Source organism: Eptatretus burgeri, chromosome 9, assembly GCF_056783735.1.
Source record: "Eptatretus burgeri isolate ZD-2024b chromosome 9, Ebu_testis_v1, whole genome shotgun sequence".
Classification (NCBI taxonomy): domain Eukaryota; kingdom Metazoa; phylum Chordata; class Myxini; order Myxiniformes; family Myxinidae; genus Eptatretus; species Eptatretus burgeri.
Genome location: NC_140969.1, coordinates 38039849 through 38065503, shown reverse-complemented (window position 1 = coordinate 38065503; position 25655 = coordinate 38039849). Strand labels below are relative to the sequence as shown.

At 41.7% G+C, this 25655-nt stretch overlaps 1 protein-coding gene across 2 annotated transcripts in view; it reads right to left on the bottom strand.

Annotated features, from left to right (window-relative positions):
* TEP1 (telomerase associated protein 1) overlaps positions 1–25655 on the bottom strand; it is a 154492-nt gene that overhangs the window by 50713 nt on the left and 78124 nt on the right. For both annotated transcript variants that reach the window (XM_085894781.1, XM_085894782.1), the window contains exons 23-30: positions 24256–24443; positions 22994–23141; positions 14598–14774; positions 9114–9206; positions 8625–8757; positions 8241–8400; positions 8008–8129; positions 7745–7830 (exon numbers count right to left, since the gene is read on the bottom strand). In XM_085894781.1, the coding sequence (XP_085750907.1) occupies positions 7745–7830; positions 8008–8129; positions 8241–8400; positions 8625–8757; positions 9114–9206; positions 14598–14774; positions 22994–23141; positions 24256–24443 (1107 nt within the window). The remainder of the gene's footprint in view (positions 1–7744; positions 7831–8007; positions 8130–8240; positions 8401–8624; positions 8758–9113; positions 9207–14597; positions 14775–22993; positions 23142–24255; positions 24444–25655) is intronic.

Sequence of the window (25655 nt, the reverse complement as noted above, 5' to 3'; positions counted from 1 at the left end):
ATATATACATATATATACACACATATACATATATATATACATATATATACATATATATACATATATATATACATATATACACACACACACACACACACACACACACACACACACACACACACACACACACACACACACACACACACACACACACACACACACACAGTGATGGTTTAGAAGACCCCGGAGAGGCACATACAAGAACCCGAGTGCAGTTATCTCTAGTGTGGTATATTGTGGAGCTAAATTACCACTCCCCCGTAACAGTGAAAAGGGAATATGCATTGTGTTTGTGTCGCAGAATCAAACCTCATTGTGACCTATATCTATATCTCTCTACCCCTACCCCGACCCCCACCGCCACAACACATCCATACACACTTTGCAATACGCTCCATTGCAAAATCAAGTCAAGTTCCACATTGCAAGCTAGCGATCCACAGGAAAAAAAAAAAAACCACATTAAGACCCGTCAGTCAAGGCCGAGTGGAAGGACTGAATAAATGCCCCATGGGTCAGCATGAAGCAACGACTCACCCCACCACTCTGCCAGGCTTTGGGGATCCAACAGGTGCTGCCAAAAGACAAGGCAGGCTGGTGGGAAGGCAAAGCTGTGCCAAACCGAAGAAGCTGCTGGTCATCTACAACGCCACGCCTCTCCATGGCTTATTAAAACCCAGAGCAGAGGGCGGACCGAATCGAGGATTCGACATGAGCGGACTGGTGGGACGAGAGCAAGCTGGTGGCCAGAGGGCCGGTTGAGAGTGTGAGCGCGCAAGGTTCTGAGCAGGGAACGGGCCGAGCCAGTGGATATTTTCCAGATATGTTGGCCACAACACACTGATTTACACAACCTTTCTTTGGCTTTCCCTTTGAATGCACAAAGCATCACCGAGCACCCTTTGTCCTTCTCAGTGCTGACTTACTAACTCACACCTCACACTGCTTCCTCTAAGCCACACAGTCACCACATGCACCTCTCCCAACATGTCGCATAACACCATCTGCCCTCCCCTTCTTTCCCCCCACTCCCACCCCACCTTTTAAGTGGGACCAACGCAAGTCCGCCGGCTTACATACGGTGAGTGAGAGGCTGACAATATATGCCTCAAACTTTATCTTTCTCTCTATCCCTCTTTCTTACCTCGTTTCCCCGGAATGACTGAGGTGCCCATGCTGTAGAAACTGTGACTCGGTTATTAAAGAAGACTGGGCTTCTGTGCTTAGGATACGAGCATTTCTTATGTGATACTGCTTGTTAACATTACAAACCGTTTCTCAAACTGTCCTTTTGTCAATTTCCATTGGTGAGAACATTGTGTGTGAATAGCAACAGGGAGTTCAACCCTGACATTTTGGTACGGTCAGCCATTAGCCAACATTCCATTAGCATTAGCAGCCATTACCAATGCTTAAGGTATTGCTCGGCCGTTTGATTAATCACAGTGGAGTGTTGAGTGCACGGTGCTCGATCTGGAGGGTTTAATTCACCAGAAAGGTAAAGTGGAGTTAGACCATGGACAATGCCCCAATGAAACGTCACAGATGGCGTCTGTGGAGGCTTAGCAACCTGCTGTCCTAATGATGTCCTAACAAGGGCAAAACTGGTCATAATCTTGCATCTTTCATGCACTCGTGACAGTATCTGAAATTGCATCTTTGTAATTAGCATTGAGAGATAGCTCCTCCGGGAGCAGCAGACAATACGTGCATTGTGGCGGTGACGTCATGTCGTTCGTCCGAGGTCTGAGAATGACATGAATTATAATCATTGCACCTGACCACATCAAAAGAAGACTCCAGATCGTACTTGGTAAAGTGGGACATCATGTTCTGCATGATGGGCCGTACCGTGCAGAAATGGCTGTATGGGACTCGGTTACGGTGCTTTCACCACTCACAGTTTAGAGTCGCACATTATCTGATGTACACTGTTGTGGAAATGCCTTCTAAGGGGTAACTTTGGATAGTAAGGTGATAGTAAATGCCCAGAGTGTATCTATGAGAATGAGCGTAAGGTAACTTAATTGTGATTATAGGATATGCGTCGTTATATGTACTGAAAGCTGTCATCTTCCCTCCGTGTGGCTAAAACAGCTATCCCTTCACACTTTTTAAAAATCATGTTTTATCCCTTTGTAGTTTGCATTTTATTGATTCACGAGTCAGTAAGTGACCACTATATTTGTTATGGGTATGTCTGTGGGTAGTCGATCTCGTCGAAAATTTTTTTTTTTATTTTTTTTTTTTTTGAGATTGGTTCTACCCTTATTATCAGTATTTAAAATGGCGATTTCAGTTAATACAATGGCGATTTCGATGAAACTTGGTTGGTAGGTTCATACCATGACCTAGTTGTGTGCAAACAAGAACCGTTGCTATGGACACCACCGTTGCCTAGCAACGGCTAGGGCGTAGCCAGGCTGAGGCAGACGAGGAAGTTGCCTCGTCGCTCATTTTCTGAAATATGGTCTGGCCTGAGCCCTCTGGCCATCTGAGCTCCCTGGGGAGTAAACTATCAAAGCTACCCGGCAGTGCTCTGAATACTCTTATCTCCACTCCTATCACAATACCTAAATAGGACAGTTCACCTCTTTTCGCCTCATCGCTTTTGGACCTCTGGCTACACCCTTGAACGGGACTTTGAAATTTTAGAAAAATCATAAAAAAAAAATTTTCGAAAATCAAAAATCGGGCCACGAGCGACTGTGGGCAGTACATTCAGCCATATTGTCAAAAATTTCCAGCCGGATCCTATGAAAACTGTCGGAGAAGGTAGACTTTGAATGAACCCTGGTCGAAAACAATAAAAAAACGAAGTTCGTTATATCTCAGAGACTATGAGTCAGATATACATGAAACTGGTATGGTAGGTTCATGGCATGTCCGAGTTTTGTGTGAGAAAAAACCGTTGCTATGGACCCTCCGTTGCGTAGCAACGGCTGAAAAACCTCTAAATGTGGGGGTATTTTAACGAAAAAACAATCTGCAGCATTAACCCTTGAAGCTAGAATCATGAATTTTCTTGTGCTTAATCCTCAGGTCATTCCCCATCGAACGGGCCCATCATGTCAGGTTCTATTGGGCAGGTGACTACCCATGTCCGCCTAACGGCTTGTCTGTCTGTCTGTCTGTCTGTCCCGAGCATAGCTCCGTGGGTTTTGATCCGATCTTGATAAAATTAGGGTGTGAGGTTTGTATCATGATCGAGTTGTATTTTCTGGAGAATGGGCATGCTGCGCCCATTATGGGCGGAGCCACACCCTAAAAACATGTGTTTTTAGGGGGTAGCCGAATTCAGTTGCATCTTCTCCGAGGGGGTTTGTCGAATCTGGCAGGGGTTTCAGTATTTGGTTTGCCCAATGGCACCTGTATAGCCCCACGAAGCTCGATTTTTCATTTTCGTCCCAAGGTCAAGGTCACAAGGTCACGAACTTACAAAATGTCCAAAAAAAATCAATAAATTGGGCATCGAGCTCCGAGGGTTTTCAACTGTTTTGAATGAAAGTTGGTATGCAAGTAGTGCTCTTCGAGTACTACAACTTTCATCATTTACGTTTTTCCCGATTCCCGCCAGTTTGCCCGTGGCATCCCCTCGAAGGTCAAAAAATAAAAAAGGCGAACCGTGTACATTGCTTGTGAACCATCGCCATCTCCAGACTTGTGTTCCTTTAAAGTGGTCCAACAGGCTGTCGTCACTAGTAAAGGCGGGAAAGCAGGGCCGTGATGAAGGAAGTGCACTATCAAAGTGGGTGAGGTCAGGGCGGGTTGCCCCACCCACGGCCAAGGACACCAGCCAATGGCAGCCAAACAGGGTGTGGCTGGTGGCATCAAGGCCGAGGGTGGGGGCACATGCAATAAAAGAGCAGTACTAGCGGCAGAAAGGAAATGCATGGGAGCTTTGTGAAAAGAACCTGCACTCGGACTCTTGGGATTTTCTCTGTGGCAAAGGAAGCATCCATCTGTAGCCTTCCAAGACGCCCCCACTCCAGCCCACACTTACGGCATGAACCATGCTTCCCACCAGGAATATCTCCAGTCTGGGATTAGCTTCTTTTATGTTCCTTTAAACGGGCTATACAACGAAAGAAATCTTTTCGAAAATTACTTGCGCAAATTATTTTCCCTACAGTCCCCACACATTGACCCAATGTGAAAATATATTCTATGCTAGTTGTGTGACTGCATCTTGTCGTTAAAGCCACAGTTAAAAGGTTCTTCCAAACTAAAGTTCAATAGTTTCAAGCAATAAGCCAGTACCCTCTATTGGGGCATATCTCAGGCATTCGACACATTCTGGGACCCAAGACTCTGCTTGCAAAGCTGCTGTCTGTGGCATACAAGGCCGTCTTCACGACTTCCTCCACTCCAAGTCACCAGGCAACAAGGAGTTAAATTTTCTCCTCTCCCTCATATTCCGTGACATTTAAGGAGTTCTCCAGGGCAGTGTCCAAAGCAAAGTCTTGTTCTTCATCTACTTAAACAAGCTCTCTGAGGCTCTGAAAAACCTTTTATTCCTTCATGCAGATATCTCAACATTGATGTATGTAGTACCCTTATCCCATGGATAAGCAGGCAACAGTTGTGGCATTCTCTACTGATCTGGAATTGATGAGACGCTCATTTGATAATGGAACACGTCTTTCAATCTGGCACGAGCTAGACTAAGCTACGAGTGGCTAAAGGAGATGGCAGTTTGTATATTAGAGAGGAGCTGATAAGATAGAAATGTTTAAGATGTAGGGTGAGATAACACTATCCAACAAAATACGTGCGGAAGAGTTTTTTTTTTTTTTTTACAGTACTGTATAGACTAACAGGACCAGGGGTTAGGGCCCGAGAGTAAAGAAGAGGAATGTTCGGATGTGCAAGGCAGGGGTCTTTAACTTAGAGAGTAGTTAACATACATACACTGTTCTCCCTGGAAAGGTAATGGCAGCAAAAACATTCGATAGTTTTAAACTGGAAATTTATGGGTACCTCAAAGTAATTGGGAATGAGGGGGTATATGAAATTGGTGAGTTGCTGAGATAGGCCCGGGCATGGATGATCATATATATATATATATATATATATATATATATATATATATATATATATATATATATATATATATATATATATATATATATATATATATATATATATATATATATATATATATATATATACATACAGCTTGGTGTTGGCTCAGTGGTTAGGGTGGCGGCTTGGGATCCTAGGGTCCTGAGTTCAAGCCCTGTCAGCCGCTGAATTAATACACCAGGGGGTTGACTCAGCCTGTCATCCTTCCGAGGTCGGCGAAATGAGTACTGGTTCCAGTGTGTGTACTGGTAGAGGGGCACTGCATCAGCGACACAGTCGCGCTTCAAGAAATGATAGCTTCCCCGGCAGATAAGCTGCCATACCACCACCACCATATATACACACATATATATATATATATATATATATATATATATATATATATATATATATATATATATATTCGTAGCAATTGTGTCGGGAAAGAGTATCGCATTAAAATGTTAACACGCTGTTTGGATTTGTTCGTTACTTACCTGTAACCCCCTTCATGGCACCCCCCACAACCACAAAAAATGTTTTTTTTTTTTGTTTGTTTAATCCTGATGTTCTTGTGCCTGCCCCACTGTTCTTGCCAGAGTGAAATTTAATCTATAAACCGATGGATTTAATTAATAAACTGGTGGATTGCACTGGGGTTTAAGGAGCACAAGATTGATTGGCCAAATGGCCGCCTCCTCTTGGGTAAAAGTTCCTCAATATCCTTGTACTCCAAGCAGATCAGTCTAACCGATTGCTCTGGAAGAATCATCAAATGAACCCACCTTTCTATTTCCATAGATAGCCACTGGAAGAGGATCAGTCTCTTGAGTTTCTCGACCTCACCATCATCTGCATACTACGACATCTATTGGGCTGACCACATAAAGCAAAGTTGGTCTCCAAAACCAGCCTCAAAGTCGGCATCCTCCATGGTACAGAGTATTCCCTTGAAAAATCACAATGACTCAGCCTACGAGACATTTATCAATAGCTCATTGGAGTATTGCTCTCCCCTATGAGTTGGTCCCCCAGCCTCATATCTCTCTCCAGAAACAACATCGGCATCTTCTGTGATGAGGCTGAAGCATAAGGCCCGCCATTCACCACACAGTGACACCTCTGTTGTTGTTGTTTTTTAACCACCTCCGATTTCGCTCCCTCGGTTGGGGAGTGTTTGAGGGCTGAGAGTGCAAACTCCAGGATGTACGACTTCTTCCAGTCACTCCCTTCTGGCTCAACTCCCAAAATTCAGGATCACTAAACACCTCCATTCTTTTGTTTACGGAACTTCCTTCCTGAGGCTGTTAAATCCCACTCTTCCCTCCAAGGCTTGAAGCAGGTGGTGAACTCATTTCATCATCCCCATCCCAAGCTACAATCTTTTCTTATCCCCAAAACACCACCTAACCCAATTACTGCGATAAAGGGCGAACCTTGGGTTCATGTTCTTGGTCACTTTACACAGCGTTTTCACTGGATGGGCCGTGTGATGACCAAATTATGTTAAATCCTGAGTTGCACCTGGGATGATTGATTAGGTGAACGGCGATTGGTCATTCCTCCAATTACAGTTGAGACACACGATTGGGTTTTTTGTACATAAATGTTGATTACCATTAGCATTGTGTGTGGTGTATGCCTGACAGCTTCAATGGTGTTTCTATCTTCACCATCGCTGACTATCCACCAATAAGCGTGAAACCGATAAAATGGCTGAAAGGGGGTGGAGGTGGAGGGGTCGTGTAGCATTGGAGTTCTCATGTACGTGCTCTGTGTTAATGCCTGCAGCTGTGGAGGAACTCTGGTCGAGTTTGAAAGAGTGAAGGGCTTACCTTGGGTTAGCATCATGGGTCGCTTTCCGAACCCCTCTAAATAAAAGGGCCAAGGGGTGACTCAAGGATGTAAAATCTCTAGTCACAGCAGAGACGATCAATCAGGTGAGAGCTGATTGGTCATTGCTCCAATTACGGATGGCATACACAGTTATGGATACGACTTGCGCGAAATGTGGCGACCTCTCGTCCCCTCCTGACCTGGTGGATTGTCAGGGTGGTTAGAATCCCACGACTAACAAAATATTTTACATATATCTATATGATCGAAATATGTGGAGCGTGATGAGCACTCCCCCGATCTCCAATGGACAGAAAGTCCTACACCAAAACTTCACCTGCAATCCGAAGGCCTCATCCCAACAACAGTCAGACAGACAAAGATTACATGGTCAACATCAGTTAGACATCAAACGGAGCCGCCTATCCGGATTTCGGGCTTATTTATCCTCATCAGGATGGCATACCAATAAATATCTAACCAATGATGACCAGGACGTGTGATAGATACATACATAGATCGTATTTTTGTGGTGTGGGGGTGGTGGGGGTTCTGTCAGGTGGACCAGCATATGATTCGTCAATAAAGATGTGCAGTATTTGGATTATTCATTTCACCTTTGCTTATTAGGTTCTGCTCATCTGCTGCCCCAATTCCAATCCATTGCCTTTTCATCCTTTCACCTCACTCTTCCTTGAGACTCAATCTTATGTACATTCTTTATTTTATTTTTTACTTTTAAAAAATAAAAATAAAAAAAAATTTCAAAATAGTTATTTGTGGTTAGAGTAATGATTTAATGTATTCCTGATTTAATAGATTGTTACACCTATCATTTACTGACCAGGTGCTGTGGTAGTTGAAGTAGAGCTTCAGGTAGCGGTGACAAGCAACTCCCAGGAAGAGGAAATACCGATGCGAAGAAGTGAGCTGAAACAACAACCAACAAGTTACAAAATGCAATTAAATTTTTCAGTTTGGTTTTGGTAAACAGGCAGAAATCCAGACGTAAACAGATGGTGGTGCGTGGGCCAGAGACGAGGAAACGGTCGAGAGATATATGGACAAGAAGGAAGGTGGCGAAACCAGCAGAGCTTCCAAACGTACCTGCTATTAGGCAGTGTGTCTCCCTTTCGGCACCACCTTTAAGCAGGTATCGTACCCTGACTGCATCTGCAATATCTCCCTGCAGCTTTGGCAACCATCCAGAAACTCCTTCTCCCAGAAAGCTGATCATTGCAAAGAATGAATAAAATAAACTTCAAACTCTGTGCTCCCCTTCAAAAAAAATTAAATAAATCGACCTCATCAACCCACAGTTTAATTGCAAAAAAACTTGCCATTTGAGGCTGCATAGCAGACGGCTGAATAAGGTCGAGGGCAGAACACCTTCTGCCCGCCTGGCAGCCTCGACCAAATCTATCCAAGCCACGGCTTCCTCCTTAGAATCGACATTTGCTCCAAGGCTGATCACATGGTGCAAAGTCACCTCTGAGAGACCTGTATAAGGTAGGAGACAAATTAAAATGCTAGTTACTTATTTTGAAGCCAAATTCTAAGTGTTTGGGTCACATAAAGTGACCCCCCCCTAAACTCTCCCCCCCAAAAAATGGCAGATTCAGGGTGATGAAACAAATTAACAGTTGGCTAATAAAAATCCCACAACCCCAACCATGACAGTGAAAGTCACAAAAAGATGAATGTAAATGCAGCTTTCATATTACCATCATGACAACATAAAAGGCTGAGCAGAGCACGGCGGACCAGGTCTTGGCCCAACTCATCCTCGAGGCGCCACAACACTTGCTGCAACAACTCGGGAATGGTCTGGCCAAGCTCGGCTATCTTCGATGTCAGCTGTACACAACAAAAAACTGACCTTAGATGCAGTTTTAGCACTTGGTCAACACAATGCATGAATGGTGGAGAAGTCATTTTACATGATCAGTCCTGCTTCTTCTCAAGGAAGAGCCACATCCAAGGACACATAAAACTATCGTCTCCTAGTTTATCTCACTGACTAGTAGTGTCAGCTGTTATTTGCCACATAATAAGTAGAATACCAGCTCGTAAGTTAGTCGGATAGAGAAAATCCAAAAATATTTTAAATTATTAGCAACATTTGGGGATGAACGGGTCAGATTTGTAGAGGACAAATACCAATGACCAGACAAAACTACTCACATTGAGGACAAACAGAGTAGCACTCTGACCTTTTCGAAGTGTCCAAAGAAACGAAGCTCCTCACAAACAAGCTGGAGAAAGCGTGGTTCAGCCCCACCCCGCTTGCCAAGGACCAATTGCATCTGTAAAGCAGAGAAACATGGCTTCCTGTATGCAGCAACAAAAAACAAGTCTCGCATGAATCCAGTCGAAGGGTGCATCGCATTTAATTTTGAGCTCGTTAAAAAGCAACTTCTTTTGAGGTGAATAGTTGTTTAAATGTGAAACATAAATCAACTGTAAACCCTAAATAGCAATACAATTTAAGGAACTTGCATTGAATTTAAGTTTTCTGGACATTTCTGTTGGAATAAAGGAGGCGAAGATATTTTTTATGTATTCCATGCGAGTAATTCGGCATGATTAAAATGACTCCCAACGTTGTTTGTGGTTATCCAAATGCCATTTTGACAACAAACTTCCATCAAAAATTTTCAACTTGTGAATTATGTCATTGGAGAATTTAATTAAAAGCTGAAAATACACAAAATAGCACATTGCTCTCACCAAAATAAATGGCTTGATGGGATTAATCAATCTTAACCCTCCCTTTGAACCCGAGAGGCCATTTTCCCAGCCACTATTCAAACCACAATACAGTCATCCCTCGCTATATCACGGTTCACCTATGGCGCCCCCGGTTCATCGCGGGTTTTCCCTTGGAACCCAACTAATTTTTTCTGCGGATTCCCCCGGTAATAATATATAAAATATAAATTATTTAAGCAATAAATTATAACGCGTAGCGCTCGACCAGTCACACAACGCATGAGACAAAGACATAGAGCGCGCTATTCATTTCTCCTTGGCACCTATTGGCTGCTGCCCATGAGACGCACTCTCGGGTAGAAGCAAGCAGCAACTGCCAGCATCCTTCAGTTCATCGCGTGTCGCTGTCTTGAGTGTTTCGCTTGTGAACTTCGAATATTTTCGACGTTTTTCCTCCAAGCCCGATGATGCCGCCCAAACGCCCTGCACCTTCTAAGGCTTCTGGCAAGGAACCGAAGCGCCAGAGGAAAGTTCTGACGCTCCAGGAGAAGATTAAGGTGCGAGATATGCTTCGGGAAGGAAAAAGGTTCGCCGCGGTTGGACGCCATTACGGTTTGAATGAATCGACCATACGCTACATCAAGAAGGACGAAGCCAACATCAGGAGTACCGTAGCAGTCAACTACTGCCAAAGCGCAAAAAGGGTGGCAACTGCACGCAACAAGAACATCGTCAGGATGGAATCGGCATTGGCCCTTTGGATCACCGATTGCAGGAAGAAAAACATCCCATTGGACACCAACACCATCAGGGAGAAGGCCAGAAAACTATCGGCAATTCGCTGGAGTAGCAGGTATGGAAGGAGACGATGACGAGGATGACCCCGACGACCCCCAACCAGGACCATTGACAGCACCAGATCCAGCAGCAGCCCCCATTGAATTTGAAGCCAGCAAGGGCTGGTTTGACCGATTTCAAAAAAGATTCAAACTGAAGAGCGTATCGCTGCATGGAGAAGCCGCATCTGCACACAAAGAAGCCGCCGAGAAGTACCCGGAGACATTCAAGGCGATCATCGAGGAGAAGGGGTAAAAGCCAGAACAAGTTTTCAACATGGACGAGACTGGCTTGTTCAGGAAAAAAAATGCCATCCAGAACGTTTATCATGAAGGAGGAAGCCTGAGCCCCTGGATTCAAAGCTCAGAAGGACCGATTAACCCTGATAAAATCAACTTTGAGTCAAATTAGAAACAAATGTTTTTGTTAGATTACACAACTTTGTTGAACCGCACCCACGGTCACCCGGGGTGCTATATTAAAATTGGTCTGCATGCGAACTTGCTCACTGTCGCACGACAACACAAACACAACGAGAACGCCGCTCGGTAGAGCGCATACCTCCGCCAGGCTGAACAGTTTATCGGCTTGTTCTTGTCAACTACTCAACTCGTCCACCAAGATTTGTCATAATCCGTCCACAACTTTTTGAGATATTGTGTTCACAAACAGACAAAGACAGACAGACAGACAGACAGGCGTGAAAACATAATCTCCATCCACCTTCGGTGGCAGAGGTAAAAATATGATATAAAGTATAACATATAAAATAAAAAATAAAGAAAGAAATAAAGTTTATTGGAGATTGTGCAGCAAAAAATAAAATAAAAATAAAATATAATAAAATATAATAAACTTGTGCAGGCTTAGGATGTTTCCTTCTCTTAGAAAAGGCATGGCATCAAAGGAAATTCTCTGCAATGTCTTACCACTTTATATCTAAGTGGAGAGCATGATTATCTGTGCTTTTTTGTCAAATTAACTGGAATAGAGTTCTTTTCCCACAATTTATTTTTAAAGGAAAGGAATGATGGTACGGTGCCCGCTTTGTAAATTTTAACGACTTTCTTCCCATTCTCATCCTCCCCATTTTCAGTTAAGATCCTGGCAAAACTGAGGATGGAAAACTCTCAAACACATTTATTTTCACCCTTGAACTTCAGAATTTCCAAATGCAAGTCATTCTGGGCAACAGCAAAGTGCAACTGTGGCTATTATTAATTATTATTATTATTATTAATAATCATTGAAGAAAATCAAGACCAAATCCATAAGCCCCCATTCCGGACAAAATCCAACGGGGAATCATAAGAACATTTTTGTGTCCGTGTGTGCGTCCGCAACCATATCACAGACATGTATAGACCAATTTTATTCGCACTTGGCACAAAGACAACACATGATGGTATACATATGCACATCAGTTTCACAATATGATCAAAGATGGCCAACTAGCGGCCATTTTAGTTGTAAAAAAAAAAAAAAAAAAAAAAAAGAAGTAGTATCAAACACGTTCTCAAACATTTCTTGGACATGCATTTACCGATCTTGTTCAAACTTAGCACACAGAAAACAAATGTTGGATTACATAAGCATCATTTTATTTTTTTATTTTTCGATGAGATCCAAGATGGCTGACTGACGGCCATTTTCGTTGGAAAAAACATATATTTTTTAAACCCATGATGAATATGTCCTCAAGCATTTCTCGGACACGCATTTACCAATGTTCAAACTTGGCACACAAAGAATGATGACTTGCATATGCACATTTTTTTCGAGATCAGATCCAAGTTGGCCGACTGGCAGTCAATTTAGTTTTTTTTTTTAAACCAGATGTTAAATACGTCCTCAACAATTTCTCACACGCATTTACCGATGTTGATCAAACTCAGCATAGATAATGAATGATGGCTTACACATGCACGTGATTATTTTTCCGAGATCAGATCCAATACGGCCGACTGGTGTCCATTTTGTTAATTAAATGTGTCCAACCATTTCTCAGACATGCATGGTCCGATTTTATTCAAACTTGGCTCAAGCAGAGTACATGATGGCATGCACGTGCACCTCACTTAGTTGTGTGATCTAATCAGATGGCTGACTGGTAGACTGGCGGCCATTTTATTTTATTTTTAACCCCCCCCCCCAAAAAAAACCCTGTATCGAACAAATCATCAACCATTTATTGGACACGTGTTTACCAATCTTGTTCAAACTTGGCCAACAGATAATGAATGATGACTTACATAGGCCCATCATTTTTTTTCGAGATCAGACCAAAGATGGCTGACTGGCGGCCATTTTGTTACTCAAACGTGTCCCCAACCATTTCTCAGACATGCATGGTCCGATTTTGTTCAAACGTGGCAAAAGCACAATACACAATGGTATACACTTGCACCTAACTTTATTTTGCGATCTTATCAAAGATAGCCAACTGGTAGACTGGCAGCCATTTTAGTTGTACGTAAACATGGGCTCGTCCTGCAATTCTGTACAGCAAAATTACTAAAACAACGGGAGCTATGACATGTTGTGTCTTTTTCTTATCTATCTATATATTACTAAAACTCTCATCTTGTATGTATGTATCCTAAATACAGCTAAAACGGTACACGATAACGCAAAAATGTTCAGCCCACCTTACTCACCATTCGCATGCGGTGTGCAGTATCAAGTTTCGTTCAAATAGGGCAACGAAAATATTATTTTAAAAATCAATTCCCGATTCAGTGAAGTACTCTTCGGGAGAATTTGATCAATGCAAACAACGTCAGCGGTATAGTTCACTGGAGCTATCTTTTTTTTATGTTTTTTTTCATCAACCGCTGTCACAACGGGAACCCAACGGGTTCACGGGTCGTATAGTATGTTACTAAAACTCTCATCTTGTATGTATGTATGTACGTTCCCGAAATACAGCCAAAATGGTACAAGATAGCGCAAAAAATTTAGTGCCACCTTACTCACCATTATCCTGCGGTGTGCAGCATCAAGTTTCGTTCAAATCAGGCAATGAAAAAATTATTTAAAAAAATCAATTCCCGATTCAGTCAAGTACTCTTGGGGAGAATTTTATTACTGCAAACAACCTCAGCGGTATAGTTGGCTGGCGCAAATTTTTTTTTTTTTGAAATGTTTTTTTTAAATCAACCGCTGTCACAACGGGAACCCAACGGGTTCACGGGTCGTCTCGTATGTTACTAAAACTCTCATCTTGTATGTATGTATGTATGTATGTATGTTCCCGAAATACAGCCAAAATGGTACAAGATAGTGCAAAAATTTTAGTGCCACCTTACTCAGCATTATCCTGCGGTGTGCAGTATCAAGTTTTGTTCAAATCGGGCAAAGAAAAAATTTAAAAATCAATTCCCAATTCAGTCAAGTACTCTTGGGGAGAATTTGATTACTGCAAACAACCTCAGCGGTATAGTTCGCTGGCGCTATTTTTTTTTTTAATGATCTTTTTCATCAACCGCTGTCACAATGGGAACCCAACTGGTTCACGGGTTGTCTAGTTATTATTATTATTAATATTATACAGTTATACACTGATCAAAACCTGAACCTCGACATGCACTCAATCATAGTATGGAAATGTCATTTCTGAGTACAAAGGCAGCATTTTGAATTACTGCTGCTTCATCTTGTAAATTCTACTCTTATCAAACCTCGAGGAAACACATATTACCCATAAGGCTTGCAGTTATGGTTTTATCACAAGTACACATAGTTTCTGAGCTCCACAAGATCCTCTCCAAATGCTGAGTTTACCACACTGGACATGTCTTGTCCAACTATTGTCATTTATTCCCTGCGCAGTTAATCATATTGCGAGTCTGTTCCCAGTGTCTTACTTGGTCCTGTTGTACCAATTTAAAGTGTTTGCCAAGAACACATGCTCATGACTTTTAAGCCTTAAACGTTTTCTCCTTTGCTTCCTTTCCTCTAGGTCATGTTTAATCCAACCATCTTACTTGCACATTAGTCTTTCCTCCCCTCCTTTCTGTTTTCATTCATTCCCTTACTTGGTTTGTCCAACTGTAGCCCCATTCTCAGTACATTGCCTTCTTACTCTGTCACCTCATTCTTACATAAGCCAACATCTTGTATTTAAGGAAAAATAAAATACAACTCACCTGATTGTTAAAGGAAGACTCATCCAGCGTCTTGTGATACCGTGCTAAGCCTTGCCGGACGAGTTCCGCTCGCTCTCTAAGTCGCAACCTGGAAAGTTGCACAACTAGAGGCTGCTGCTTCATCACAGCCTGGTCTAGCACTGAACCCTCTGTGGCACTCACAATCAGGTGCACTCCCTGCATGCACACGTACAGTTTCATTTAGGAGCCAGATAAGATTTATCATCGCTCCAACACCATAAGGTATTACAATTGACACAAAAAGAAAAAAGCCTTTTAGAAATACTTCTATACCCACAGTTTTAAATACATCTTGATGGAATGAGAGGGGGGAGGTTTTAAATGCACAAGACAATATAAATAAAAGAGACCAAAAGATATCTGCAATTGCATACTACACGAAAGATAACTTGAAAAATTTGACTCGACATATCCCAAAAATTCAAGTGTCATCAATAGCATCTTGAAGACTTCTCTGTATCAGACAATTGGAGACAAAAATGACAACCGAGATTTCGAGATCACGACACACGTTTTTTAATCATATTGTACCACTTGTGTTGGTTCTGCTAAAACTGTTTCAAAGCATATGCTCAGTGGTTTTTCATTACCTGCCAGGCTGAGTAGTGATATAAATTAAACCCATACAGGTAAGGGAACTGAAACGAAGCCTTAAGCGCTGAGCCACTGGGTTTATATTAATGCTAGTGGAGCATGCTTGTACACTGCAAGCAGATACTGGAGTGCATCCTACATGCAGACACAATAAATACAAGCTTTATATATTTGATGAAGTGGATAATGCTTGCATTTTACAAGAGCCAAATAAATCAAGGAAATGAAGATTCAGTAAACATTAAAAATTACTATTAAAAAAAAAATCCAAACCTTGAAAAAAATAAAATAATAATAATTGTTTATATTTGAATGGGTTGCTAGACAATGCGAAATTATGTTCCTTATGGAGGGGTATTTACTATAACAGGGTTTTTCTGTTTACAGCATCCATGCAGATCCTCTCACTGCATACAACCAACTGTGATAATCCTAGGCTGACCAATACCCTCAACAAGTGTACCGCTTCATCATCATAATCGTCGTGTACATTGCCTTGAAAAAGTATTCACGCCCCTCAACTTTGGTCACATTTTGTTGTTACAGCCTGAATATAAAATGGTTTAAATTTAAATTTTTTGTCACCTATCCACACAAAATACCCCATAATGACAGAGTGAAAACGTATTTAGAAATTTTTACAAATTAATTAAAAATGAAAATCTGAAAAGTCTCACGTCAATAAGTATTCAACCCCCCCCCCCCCTCCGAGTCAATACTTTGTAGAAGCGCCTTTGGCAGTGATTACTGTAATGTACTGAAATGGAAGATGCTTAGCAGGCAGACACGATGCGGAGGAACAGTCGAGCCGGGCTGTGTTGCACGAGTGCGAGCGCGGGCGTACTGTGCCCGCGGCTCCCCTTTATTCCGTACTCGGCACACTCACGAGCCGGGCGACTCCAGCATTACTACGACGCCTCAGGCGGCGCGCACACCTTATATCCCTCGCCGATACACTGACCACCACGACCACTCCTCCCATCATCACGCCCATCATGCATCATCATCATGCCCTTCCCCGTAGGCCCGCAGACTCCACCACAATTACAGCTTACAGTCTTCTTGGGTATGTCTGTGTCAGCTTTTCACATCTGGATTTGGAGATTTTCTCCCATTCTTCCTTCCAGATTTGCTCAAGTTCTGTCAAGATGGATGGGGAGCGTCGGTGAACAACAATCTTCAAGTCTTTCCACGGATTGTCAATTGGATTCAAGTCTAGGCTTTGGCTGGGCAGCCACTCAAGGACTTTCACGTTATTGTTCTGATGCCATTCCAGTGTTGCTTTGACTGTATGTTTGGGATAATGATCTCATTGGAACAAAAAATTTCGCCGCAGTCTCAGGTGTTTTGCACTCTGAAGCAGGTTCTCCTCAAGGATTTGCCTGTATTAGGCTCCAATTATTGTTATTAATTATCGTTAAATTAGGCTGTATTAGGCTCTATGTATCACAGTGGAGATGGTGTTAGATGGATGATGGGCTGTGCTCGGTTTCCACCGGATGTAGCGCTTTGCATTCAGGCCAAATATTCCATTTTCGCCTCATCCGACCACAGAATATTTTCCCTCATGGTCTTAGTCTTTAACGTTCCTTTTTGCAAACTCCACACGTGCTGTCATGTGCCTTTTTCTCAGGAGTGGCTTCCGTCCTGCCACTCTCCCATAGGGCCGAGATTTGTGAAGTGCTGCAGAGATTGTTGTCCTTCCATCTCAGCCAAGGAATTCTGTCATTCTGTCAGACTGCTCATTGCTAGTTACCTCCCTGACCAAGGTCCTTCCTGCCTGGTTGCAGAGTTTGGTCGGACGGCCAGCTCAAGGAAGAGTCTGGATAGTTCCATATTCTTTCCATTTCCGAATGATGGAGCTCACTGTGCTCCTGGGAACTTTCAACCCTCTAGAAATTGTTTTATACCCTTTCCCAGATCCATGCCTCCTCGCATTTTTATCTCCGAGTTCCACAGACAGTTCCTTGGACATCAGGGTGGAGTTTCTGCTCTGACATACACTGTCAACTGTGGGACCTTATATAGAAAGGTGTGTGTATTTATAAATCATTTCCAATCAAGTTGTAGAGAGACATCTCAAAGATGATCAAAGTAAATTGGATGCACCTGAGCTCAGTTTGGTGTGTCATAGCAAAGGGGTTGAAAACTTATTAATGCAAGACTTTTCAGCTATTAATTTTTAATTAATTTGAAAGAATTTCCAACAAAAAAAAAATTCTACTGACATGGGGTATTTTGTGTAGATCACCGACAAAAAAAAAAAAATTAAATTTAATCCATTTTAAATTCAGGCTGTAACACAAGAAAATGTGACAAGTGGAGGGGTGTGAATACTTTCTGAAGGCGCTGTATGAGGGCTCAAACCTGCTCAAATGTCCCGGGAGATGTATTTGTACCGAACGCTGTATCTTGCCACCAGGGCAATACAGAGAAGGAATGATAAAGTTTGTTGTTGATAATTATTTTTGCAATCTCACCTGTATTTTGACAAGGTCTAATATCGGGCCTTGTGTGTTGCGTTCAACTTATTAAGACAAAGATCGTTATACCTGGGTTTCCCAGCAAGGGTAAATATGCATTGACTACAACATCTTCCGAATGTTGTGATCTCATCAAGCGGGGGGGGGGGGGTTCATTGCAACCAGGGTGCCATATACAAAAGTTTAATTGCACATGTAGACATGCACTGTCACATTAAACGCTGTGCATCATCCGGAAACGATAAATGTCTACTACATTTATCGTGAGTAGTTCGAAAGAGCTTCATGTATTATATACTGTTTTAAACAAAATGGTGGAGATAAAGAGAGAAAGAGAGAAAGATATAAAGATATAAAGAGAGAAAGATATAAAGATATAAAGAGAGAAAGATATAAAGATATAAAGAGAGAAAGATATAAAGATATAAAGATATAAAGAGAGAAATATATAAAGATATAAAGAGAGAAAGAGAGAAATATATAAAGATATAAAGAGAGAAAGATATAAAGATATAAAGAGAGAAAGATATAAAGATATAAAGAGAGAAAGATATAAAGATATAAAGAGAGAAAGATATAAAGATATAAAGAGAGAAAGATATAAAGATATAAAGAGAGAAAGATATAAAGATATAAAGAGAGAAAGATATAAAGATATCAAGAGAGAAAGATATAAAGATATCAAGAGAGAAAGATATAAAGATAAAGATATAAAGAGAGAAAGATATAAAGATATAAAGAGAGAAAGATATAAAGATATAAAGATATAAAGAGAGAAAGATATAAAGAGAGAAAGAGATAAAGAGAGAAAGATAGAAAGATATAAAGATATAAAGAGAGAAAGATATAAAGATATAAAGAGAGAAAGATATAAAGATATAAAGAGAGAAAGATATAAAGATATAAAGATATAAAGAGAGAAAGATATCAAGAGAGAAAGATATAAAGAGAGAAAGATATAAAGATATAAAGATATAAAGATATAAAGATATAAAGATATAAAGATATAAAGATATAAAGATAGAAAGATAGAAAGATATAAAGATATAAAGATATAAAGATATAAAGATAGAAAGATGTATAGATATAAAGATGTATAGATAGAAAGATAGAAAGATAGAAAGATAGAAAGATATAAAGATATAAAGAGAGAGAGAATCATGAGTTTAAAAACACATGCAAAGTTTTATGCAGTTCCACATTGAATTGGTTGACATGTTATCAATCATAGAAAATGAATTTGTGCAATGATCAGATGATACACCTTCTTTTTTTCTTTTTTCTTTATTCCAGAAACCAAGCAGCAATAGGATGGTTTAGGTGTAGCAAGTCTACCTGAGACATTGAGTCTGGATTACATTCCTGGCCTGACTATAGACTGTGATGCAATGCCCCACCATAAATCTGACAAAGTGCTCCACCCATCGGATGTAAGTCAACCCAAGGAACAGTACGCTATCATGAGCTGGTAGACAAAGATCACACAGCACCTTTTGATGGAGTGCGAGACCAGATTCCTGCCCTAGCTTGGTACTCCAACCGAAGAGATCAGGGGACAAGTGGTAAAATAATTTCTGAAAAAAACCTCATGATATCCTTGAGGACATGCTATATTTACTCTCAATAAAATGAAGCAATAACTTTTAAACTGAAAAACAAACAATGGATTTCCTTTTTTTCTGAAAACCATTGAAAATCATTAATTATGGTCCAATTTGGAGGGGGGGAGAAAAAAAAAGTTTGACTTTTTTTTTTTTTTGCAAATAACAAAGTGTCAAAAAAAAGCCTGAGAGTGTCGGTTTTCGATTTCGCGGGTGAAGTCACACTCTGAAAGCCATATTGATCTGAATGGCAGTTTTACATAGAGGAACAAGTGCAGGTCGAGCTGGGATTCTGATCTTGATTCCCCCGTCATTAGTGAAGCCAAAGGTTCCCAGAATGTTGAAACTAATCATTGGGATTTTGAAGAAACGATTGGAGACTAAATTAATGATGGAAACGCTTCCGAGGCAATTGTGGAGCCGAATCGTTGAAGCCTTACGCAAGCAATTCAGGTGAAGGCAGTGGAAGTGTTCGTGAATATGAAGACGCTGCTCACATGATCACTTGAGCTCGGTAGGATTTGATTTTCTGTTCAATTCGCGGTTTATAAGGGAGGGATTTTGTATTACCGGTAATTGATAAATCAGTTTCTATATTACTCGAGCAGAAATACCCATCAGCCTGACAGCACGGGCACTGGCCAACACACTTGGATATCACAGACAAAATGGGCACCGAAGGGTTTGTTGCACCATCGCAGGCCGACCAGGTGTCTTGTATGTTACAGGATGGCCCGTTTCATACTTTTCCTGCACGCCATTTGTGTCCACGCCGTGTACCACCATTATGTCCGTGAGGCATGAGGTGTCGATGTCCCTCCCCAGTGGATGGTGTAGGGGAGGTGTGGGATGGTGGAGGGTATTGTGGGGTGAAGGTTGATTTGAGGAGGGGGTTGATGGAGGGTGGTACTCTGAAGTTTTAGCATCCCGAGTCAAATCCTCTTGAAGGAATAGATGATGATGGATACATACTTTCTCTCCACTATGAATAGACGGTGGTACATTTCATTTGTAGACTTTTGTGCTCATAATAGATAATTAGTTTAAGGTGTTCTCGTGGTAACTTCCGGGCAATGGCAAGAGGTGTTTGATTCACCGCCCCAATCATCAGTGTACATGTGCTGGTAGCTGGGTAGAAATGGTGTCAGTTTTGAGTGACGGCTGTTTCTTCCACTTGATCAAGGATATGGAATTATCTAAATCATGGCAGACAACCACAAGATCGAGCCATCTCCGTTTTCACAACAGTGCTCATAAAATGTTCTGAGCACAAAAAGTGAACATTTCGTCAGCCTGATCCACACACGGGTCTTTCGGAAAAACCTAGTCCAATTTCTGACAAACTTAGGGTGTTTCAGCCATTGGTGCAGCATGAAACCATCTCGATTTATTACGATACAAGCACAAAGGACACATCGACTCTGCATATTTGTAGAAAATCAAAAATTATTCGCCGTTTGAGTTAAATCACACCGTGATGAAGCCTGTACGCAGTACGGATCCAGTGGTCTACTTCCTGTTGTGATGTCACGGCTAATTTGAAGATGATTTCGACTTTAATTGCAAATTTACGTACGCAAATTTGCCACCATAAGGAAATCTAGTTTCTCCGCAAAGATGACTGCATCATCTGCGAAATCAAGGTCAGAGATCTTGACATTCCCAAACGATGCACCGCAGCTTAATCTCTCCGACATCCTCCCCAGAATCCAGTCCATACAAGTGCTGAAAAGTGTGGGGGCCAGTACACACCCCTGAAGAGCTCCAGTAACAACTGGAAATAAGACCACACCTCACTTCCAAAGTATAGTTCAGGTATCAGATTGAGCAGTTTTGGTGGTACCCCACAAAGATCAAGAATCCTCCAGAGGGCATCCCGATTCACTGAATGGAACGCTTTACAGAGATCAACATAAGCTGCAAGCAGCCCCTGCCGAAACTCTCGTCTGCGTTCGGTGAGGACCCGAAGAGCAAGGATACGGTCAATCGTTGACCTCTTTGGTTTTAAGCCTGACTGCTCAGATAATTCTTTATCGGGTTTGCCATCATCTGCTTGAGCACTAGTGCCCAGAGCAAACAACATGCCAAACACTGAGAGCAGTTGTCATGCTGGCCTTGCGATCACCCTTCAGTCCTCGCTCTTGCAGTCCTGGAACAAGGCTTACCTTTCCAGAGAGGAACAAGGCTCCTCTTCCAATCAGTTGGGATGATGCCCGTTTTCCAAACAGAGCACAGAGCTGCATGAAACGGCACGAGAACAGCATTTCCACCAGCCTTGAGAAGTTCAGTATGAATGCCACAGATCCCTGGAGCTTTACCCCATTTCAACTGGTTCACTGCAGCCTGTCTCTCCACAAACAAAGGTGGTTCACAGCTGATTGGAGGGTCAGGAAGAGAAACAGATACACCCTGATGTCCAAATCAACAGCTGGTGGATCAGCCTGGTACAGCCACTCAAGGTAACCAGCCCGGCAGGCCTTCACTTCGGACTCCTCCGTCAAGAGCCCACCACCCTCTGCTCTAACTGCAGTACACCACTCGATATGAATGGCCGTTGGCTCACAAGAAGCACCTACCCTACTGTAACACCAGCTCGAAACTGCAACCCAAAGGGTTAACGACTGAGAGGTCAGCTTCTCCTTCCTTCCCATTGCAATTGACATACCTTGAGCAACGTCCTATTAACTTCATCCATTACGTTTTATGTACCGTGGACGTGGATCAACATGAGCCTACACTAGCAAGACGAGTTCTTCATTCTTTTCACCAAAGCTGCCTCGTTGTTTTCGCATAAAAACTTAACTCTGGTTTCCAATGACATGTATGCTTATCGAGTGTGCAGATTAATGTAATGGTCCTTTTCATTGAGGAAGTCGTCCCTTTATCATTAATTGTAAAGAATGTGTGATGACAAAACAAATTGGCTTGAGTGTTGCAAATTTTCAAAGTAAAAAAAAAATAATAAAACACAAACATCACACTAAATTATTTAGCATTGAACTCTATTTTCAGTGAGAGTATTATAGGGCAGTTGAAGAATTCCTGTTCGGTGATAGAAAATTTAGCCACACAATTGCTACCCCCCCCCCCACTCCTTCAGTTCAACCAAAAGTGACGTTACTGTAACGTAAGGACTGAAACTTCCCTCACAAAAAGAAATAACAAGAGCGCAAGTGAGCACAATATACGTCTGAACAAGAAGGTATATACAGAATTGTTAGACATGGAAAACAGCATCTTGGTTGCCATGGCAACCACTTTAGATGACGAACGTATGTCGCGACACACCGTCTCCACAGTCTGTACCTATGTACCAAATATGAAACGTGAAAGTTGAAAACTTTGGGAGTTAGAGTGGGGATGGACGGACGGACGACCGGTATCACATAAAACGCCCCGATATATATATATATATATATATATATATATATATATATATATATATATATATATATATATATATATATATATATATATATATATATATATATATCGGGCATATAAAAAAGAAGAAGGTGGAGAGTGAAAAAAAGATAATGTAGTGGAGGGAAGACAAGAGGATTGCAATCTGAAAGAGAGAAGGGAGAAGAGAGTGGGGGTGAGGAGGGGGTGACGAAAGAAAAATTCTGCAATATGTGGATGGGCCACACAAACATATTGAAGCAGAGGCTGTGCAAGAAGATGTGGAGGGAAATACCAAGGGCAGTTTGACTGGAATCCAATCGAGGGCCTGTCGAGTGACGTTTGATGAATCGGCTCCATCAATGACCAGAGTTACGTGATGAGGATGAGCGGCCTGTGCTGTCTGGCTGAGCAGGGCCCAGAAGGTGTGGATCAAATCTCCACTATTTAAACAAGGTGGACATGGAAAAAAACGAAAAAAAAAGGAAAGTATTCATTATCAGACAAACAGTTGGTAACACAAGGTCTCGCCTGCAGAAGTTTCATGAAAATCACCAAAAGTCTGGAACCTCACTATGGAAATTACTGGACGATGATAACATGGTTGCTCGGTTGACACAACATCCCATCATGTTCATGCTAAAATATGCACTATATTACCAAAAACATTAGGAAAGGAAGGAAATATGCACCGTTTTTAATTCAGATTTTTGTTATTGGATATCTAACAAGGTATTACACAGTCACCAAAACGAGCAATTTTTGGTCGATATGATGAGCAATATCGCATCATCGATCTTTCAGAGCCTTGTGTCGGCTCATTGCAAATTATATTCAAGCTCACTCATTCCATGGTGAACAGAGTGGTTCAATTAGGTTTCCGTCAAGGCTCTGGGGGCTCCACGCTACACATTTACAATAGTCATCTCAAAAACCAATCACAACAGACACAACGGTACAGCAAGTTGTGCCGTCATGCTGATCGATGCAAGGACCGGTAATGTACGTCACATTGCAAACTGTACTGTTGTCCACTCACAACAAGAAGCGAATACTTCGATATCGCGCGGCTGGGGGCAGTAAAAGGTTAAGAATGATGAAACAATTTTGCAGTTATAAAATTTAAATGTAGACACGGTGAATTAACATGCATGATGGGAAGAGTTGTGAGTTGTGACGTTGGACAAATTTCTATTTATAGCCCTCAGATCAAGTGCGACAGAAGACACAGGACAGAATAGCCAATTGTATAACAGCGCGATGTCGCCGCGCTGTAATAAGACACGCTGCTTCACATTGTGGGTAAAACATGCACGCGCACATGAAGGATTATTTTTAAGTTTCACTCTGCTGTCACGATACTCTTATCAATACGGAACAGATAAACATTAAAAAAAATTTTTCAAGGATCAAACCTTAAAACGAAAGTCAAAAATATCCCTTCGTAGGACAAAATATTCCAACATTTTCAGTCCAACAAAAAGATGAAAAGAAAAACCAACGGTTTATTCGATTTCTGCAGGCTCCACCATGCATACAATCAAAGTCGGTTCTTACTTTGTACTTTCAGTCGGAAAATCAGGATTACACCCTTTACGCAGAACATTGCTCAGGTGTTTGAGCATCGACGATGGGCAGAACAACTGACCAGTTGCCTCCACAAAGTAGAAAAATACAAGCGGGCAGTGGGAGGCTGGTACATGGGGAATATTCACTTCTTCCTGGAGGCGGTGCACCAGATGTGCCTGCACACAAGAACACACATCCAGACAGACCAAGTCAAATGAACCCGAGGGACCATCCCGAAACGCAACATGCCATTTAAGAAGAACTTTTCAAACCATCAAGGTATACAGGTGGTGGACAAAGAAAAATAAAAAATAAACCAATGTCACCCACATCTTGCCAAAAGGTGACCACGTGTGACTTCTTTAAGGTCACACTGAGGGGAACAGAGCTGCTATCCACCAGGAGCGACTCCTTGAGGAATATCTGCCTACGAGAGATTCGGATGAGAATCGTTCTACAGAGTAACCATGAAAAATATGCTTTTGCCTCATAACGTCACCAAATGACGTCATAATGTCTCAAGCTTGACATATCAAGAAAGCACTCAGCGAGGTGTTCAATTTGAGGTACTACACGATATGGTTCCTAAAACTTGAAAATTTGACCTTGGGGTCAAATATGTTTGACCTCACGCGCTAACCATGAAGGTCAAGGCCAATCGCCACCAAAAATTAATCAGCTGAGCGCCAGACCATGAACTATATTCCGATGAAGTTTGAAGACGATCCGATCAAAATTACTCAAAAAAATAAGGGTTTCGTCGACTCCCCTGATTTGCGACAAAGTGACCTTGACCTTTGACCTTGGACTTCAAAATTTTATGCGCTGAAAGGGACCTCTATAGGCCTCTGATATGCGAAATTACAAAACTTTCCAATGATAACTGTGCTCTGCAGAATTTTTTATACGTGATTACAGACAAACAAACAAACAAACAACAACAAAAAAAAAATACAAGCTGACTAACATATCTTGCAAAAACTTCGTTTTGGCAAGATAATAAAAAAAAAATAAAAAAGGAACACCTGGGTAAATGAGGGACATGAAGCAACATCTTCCACACATGTGGCCCATGTGTTAATTCAGCAAATAACATCCCAGCATGCTTAGGGCCATGTATAAAAATGCTGCACAGACCTGGTTACCTATAATTATGGCTAACATGGCTGCAAGAGGAAAACCCACCCCCGAATGCCCCCATCTAGAGAGCATGTGTGGTCGCCCAATGATTTGATGAGCTTGACACTGATGTTATCCATATGCCATGGCCTTCTCAATTGCCAGATCCGAACCCAATCGAGCATTTATGGGACATTCTGGAATGTCACATGAGACAGCGTTTTCCACCTCCATCAAACAAGTGTGAGTTGATAGACTTTCTCGTGGAA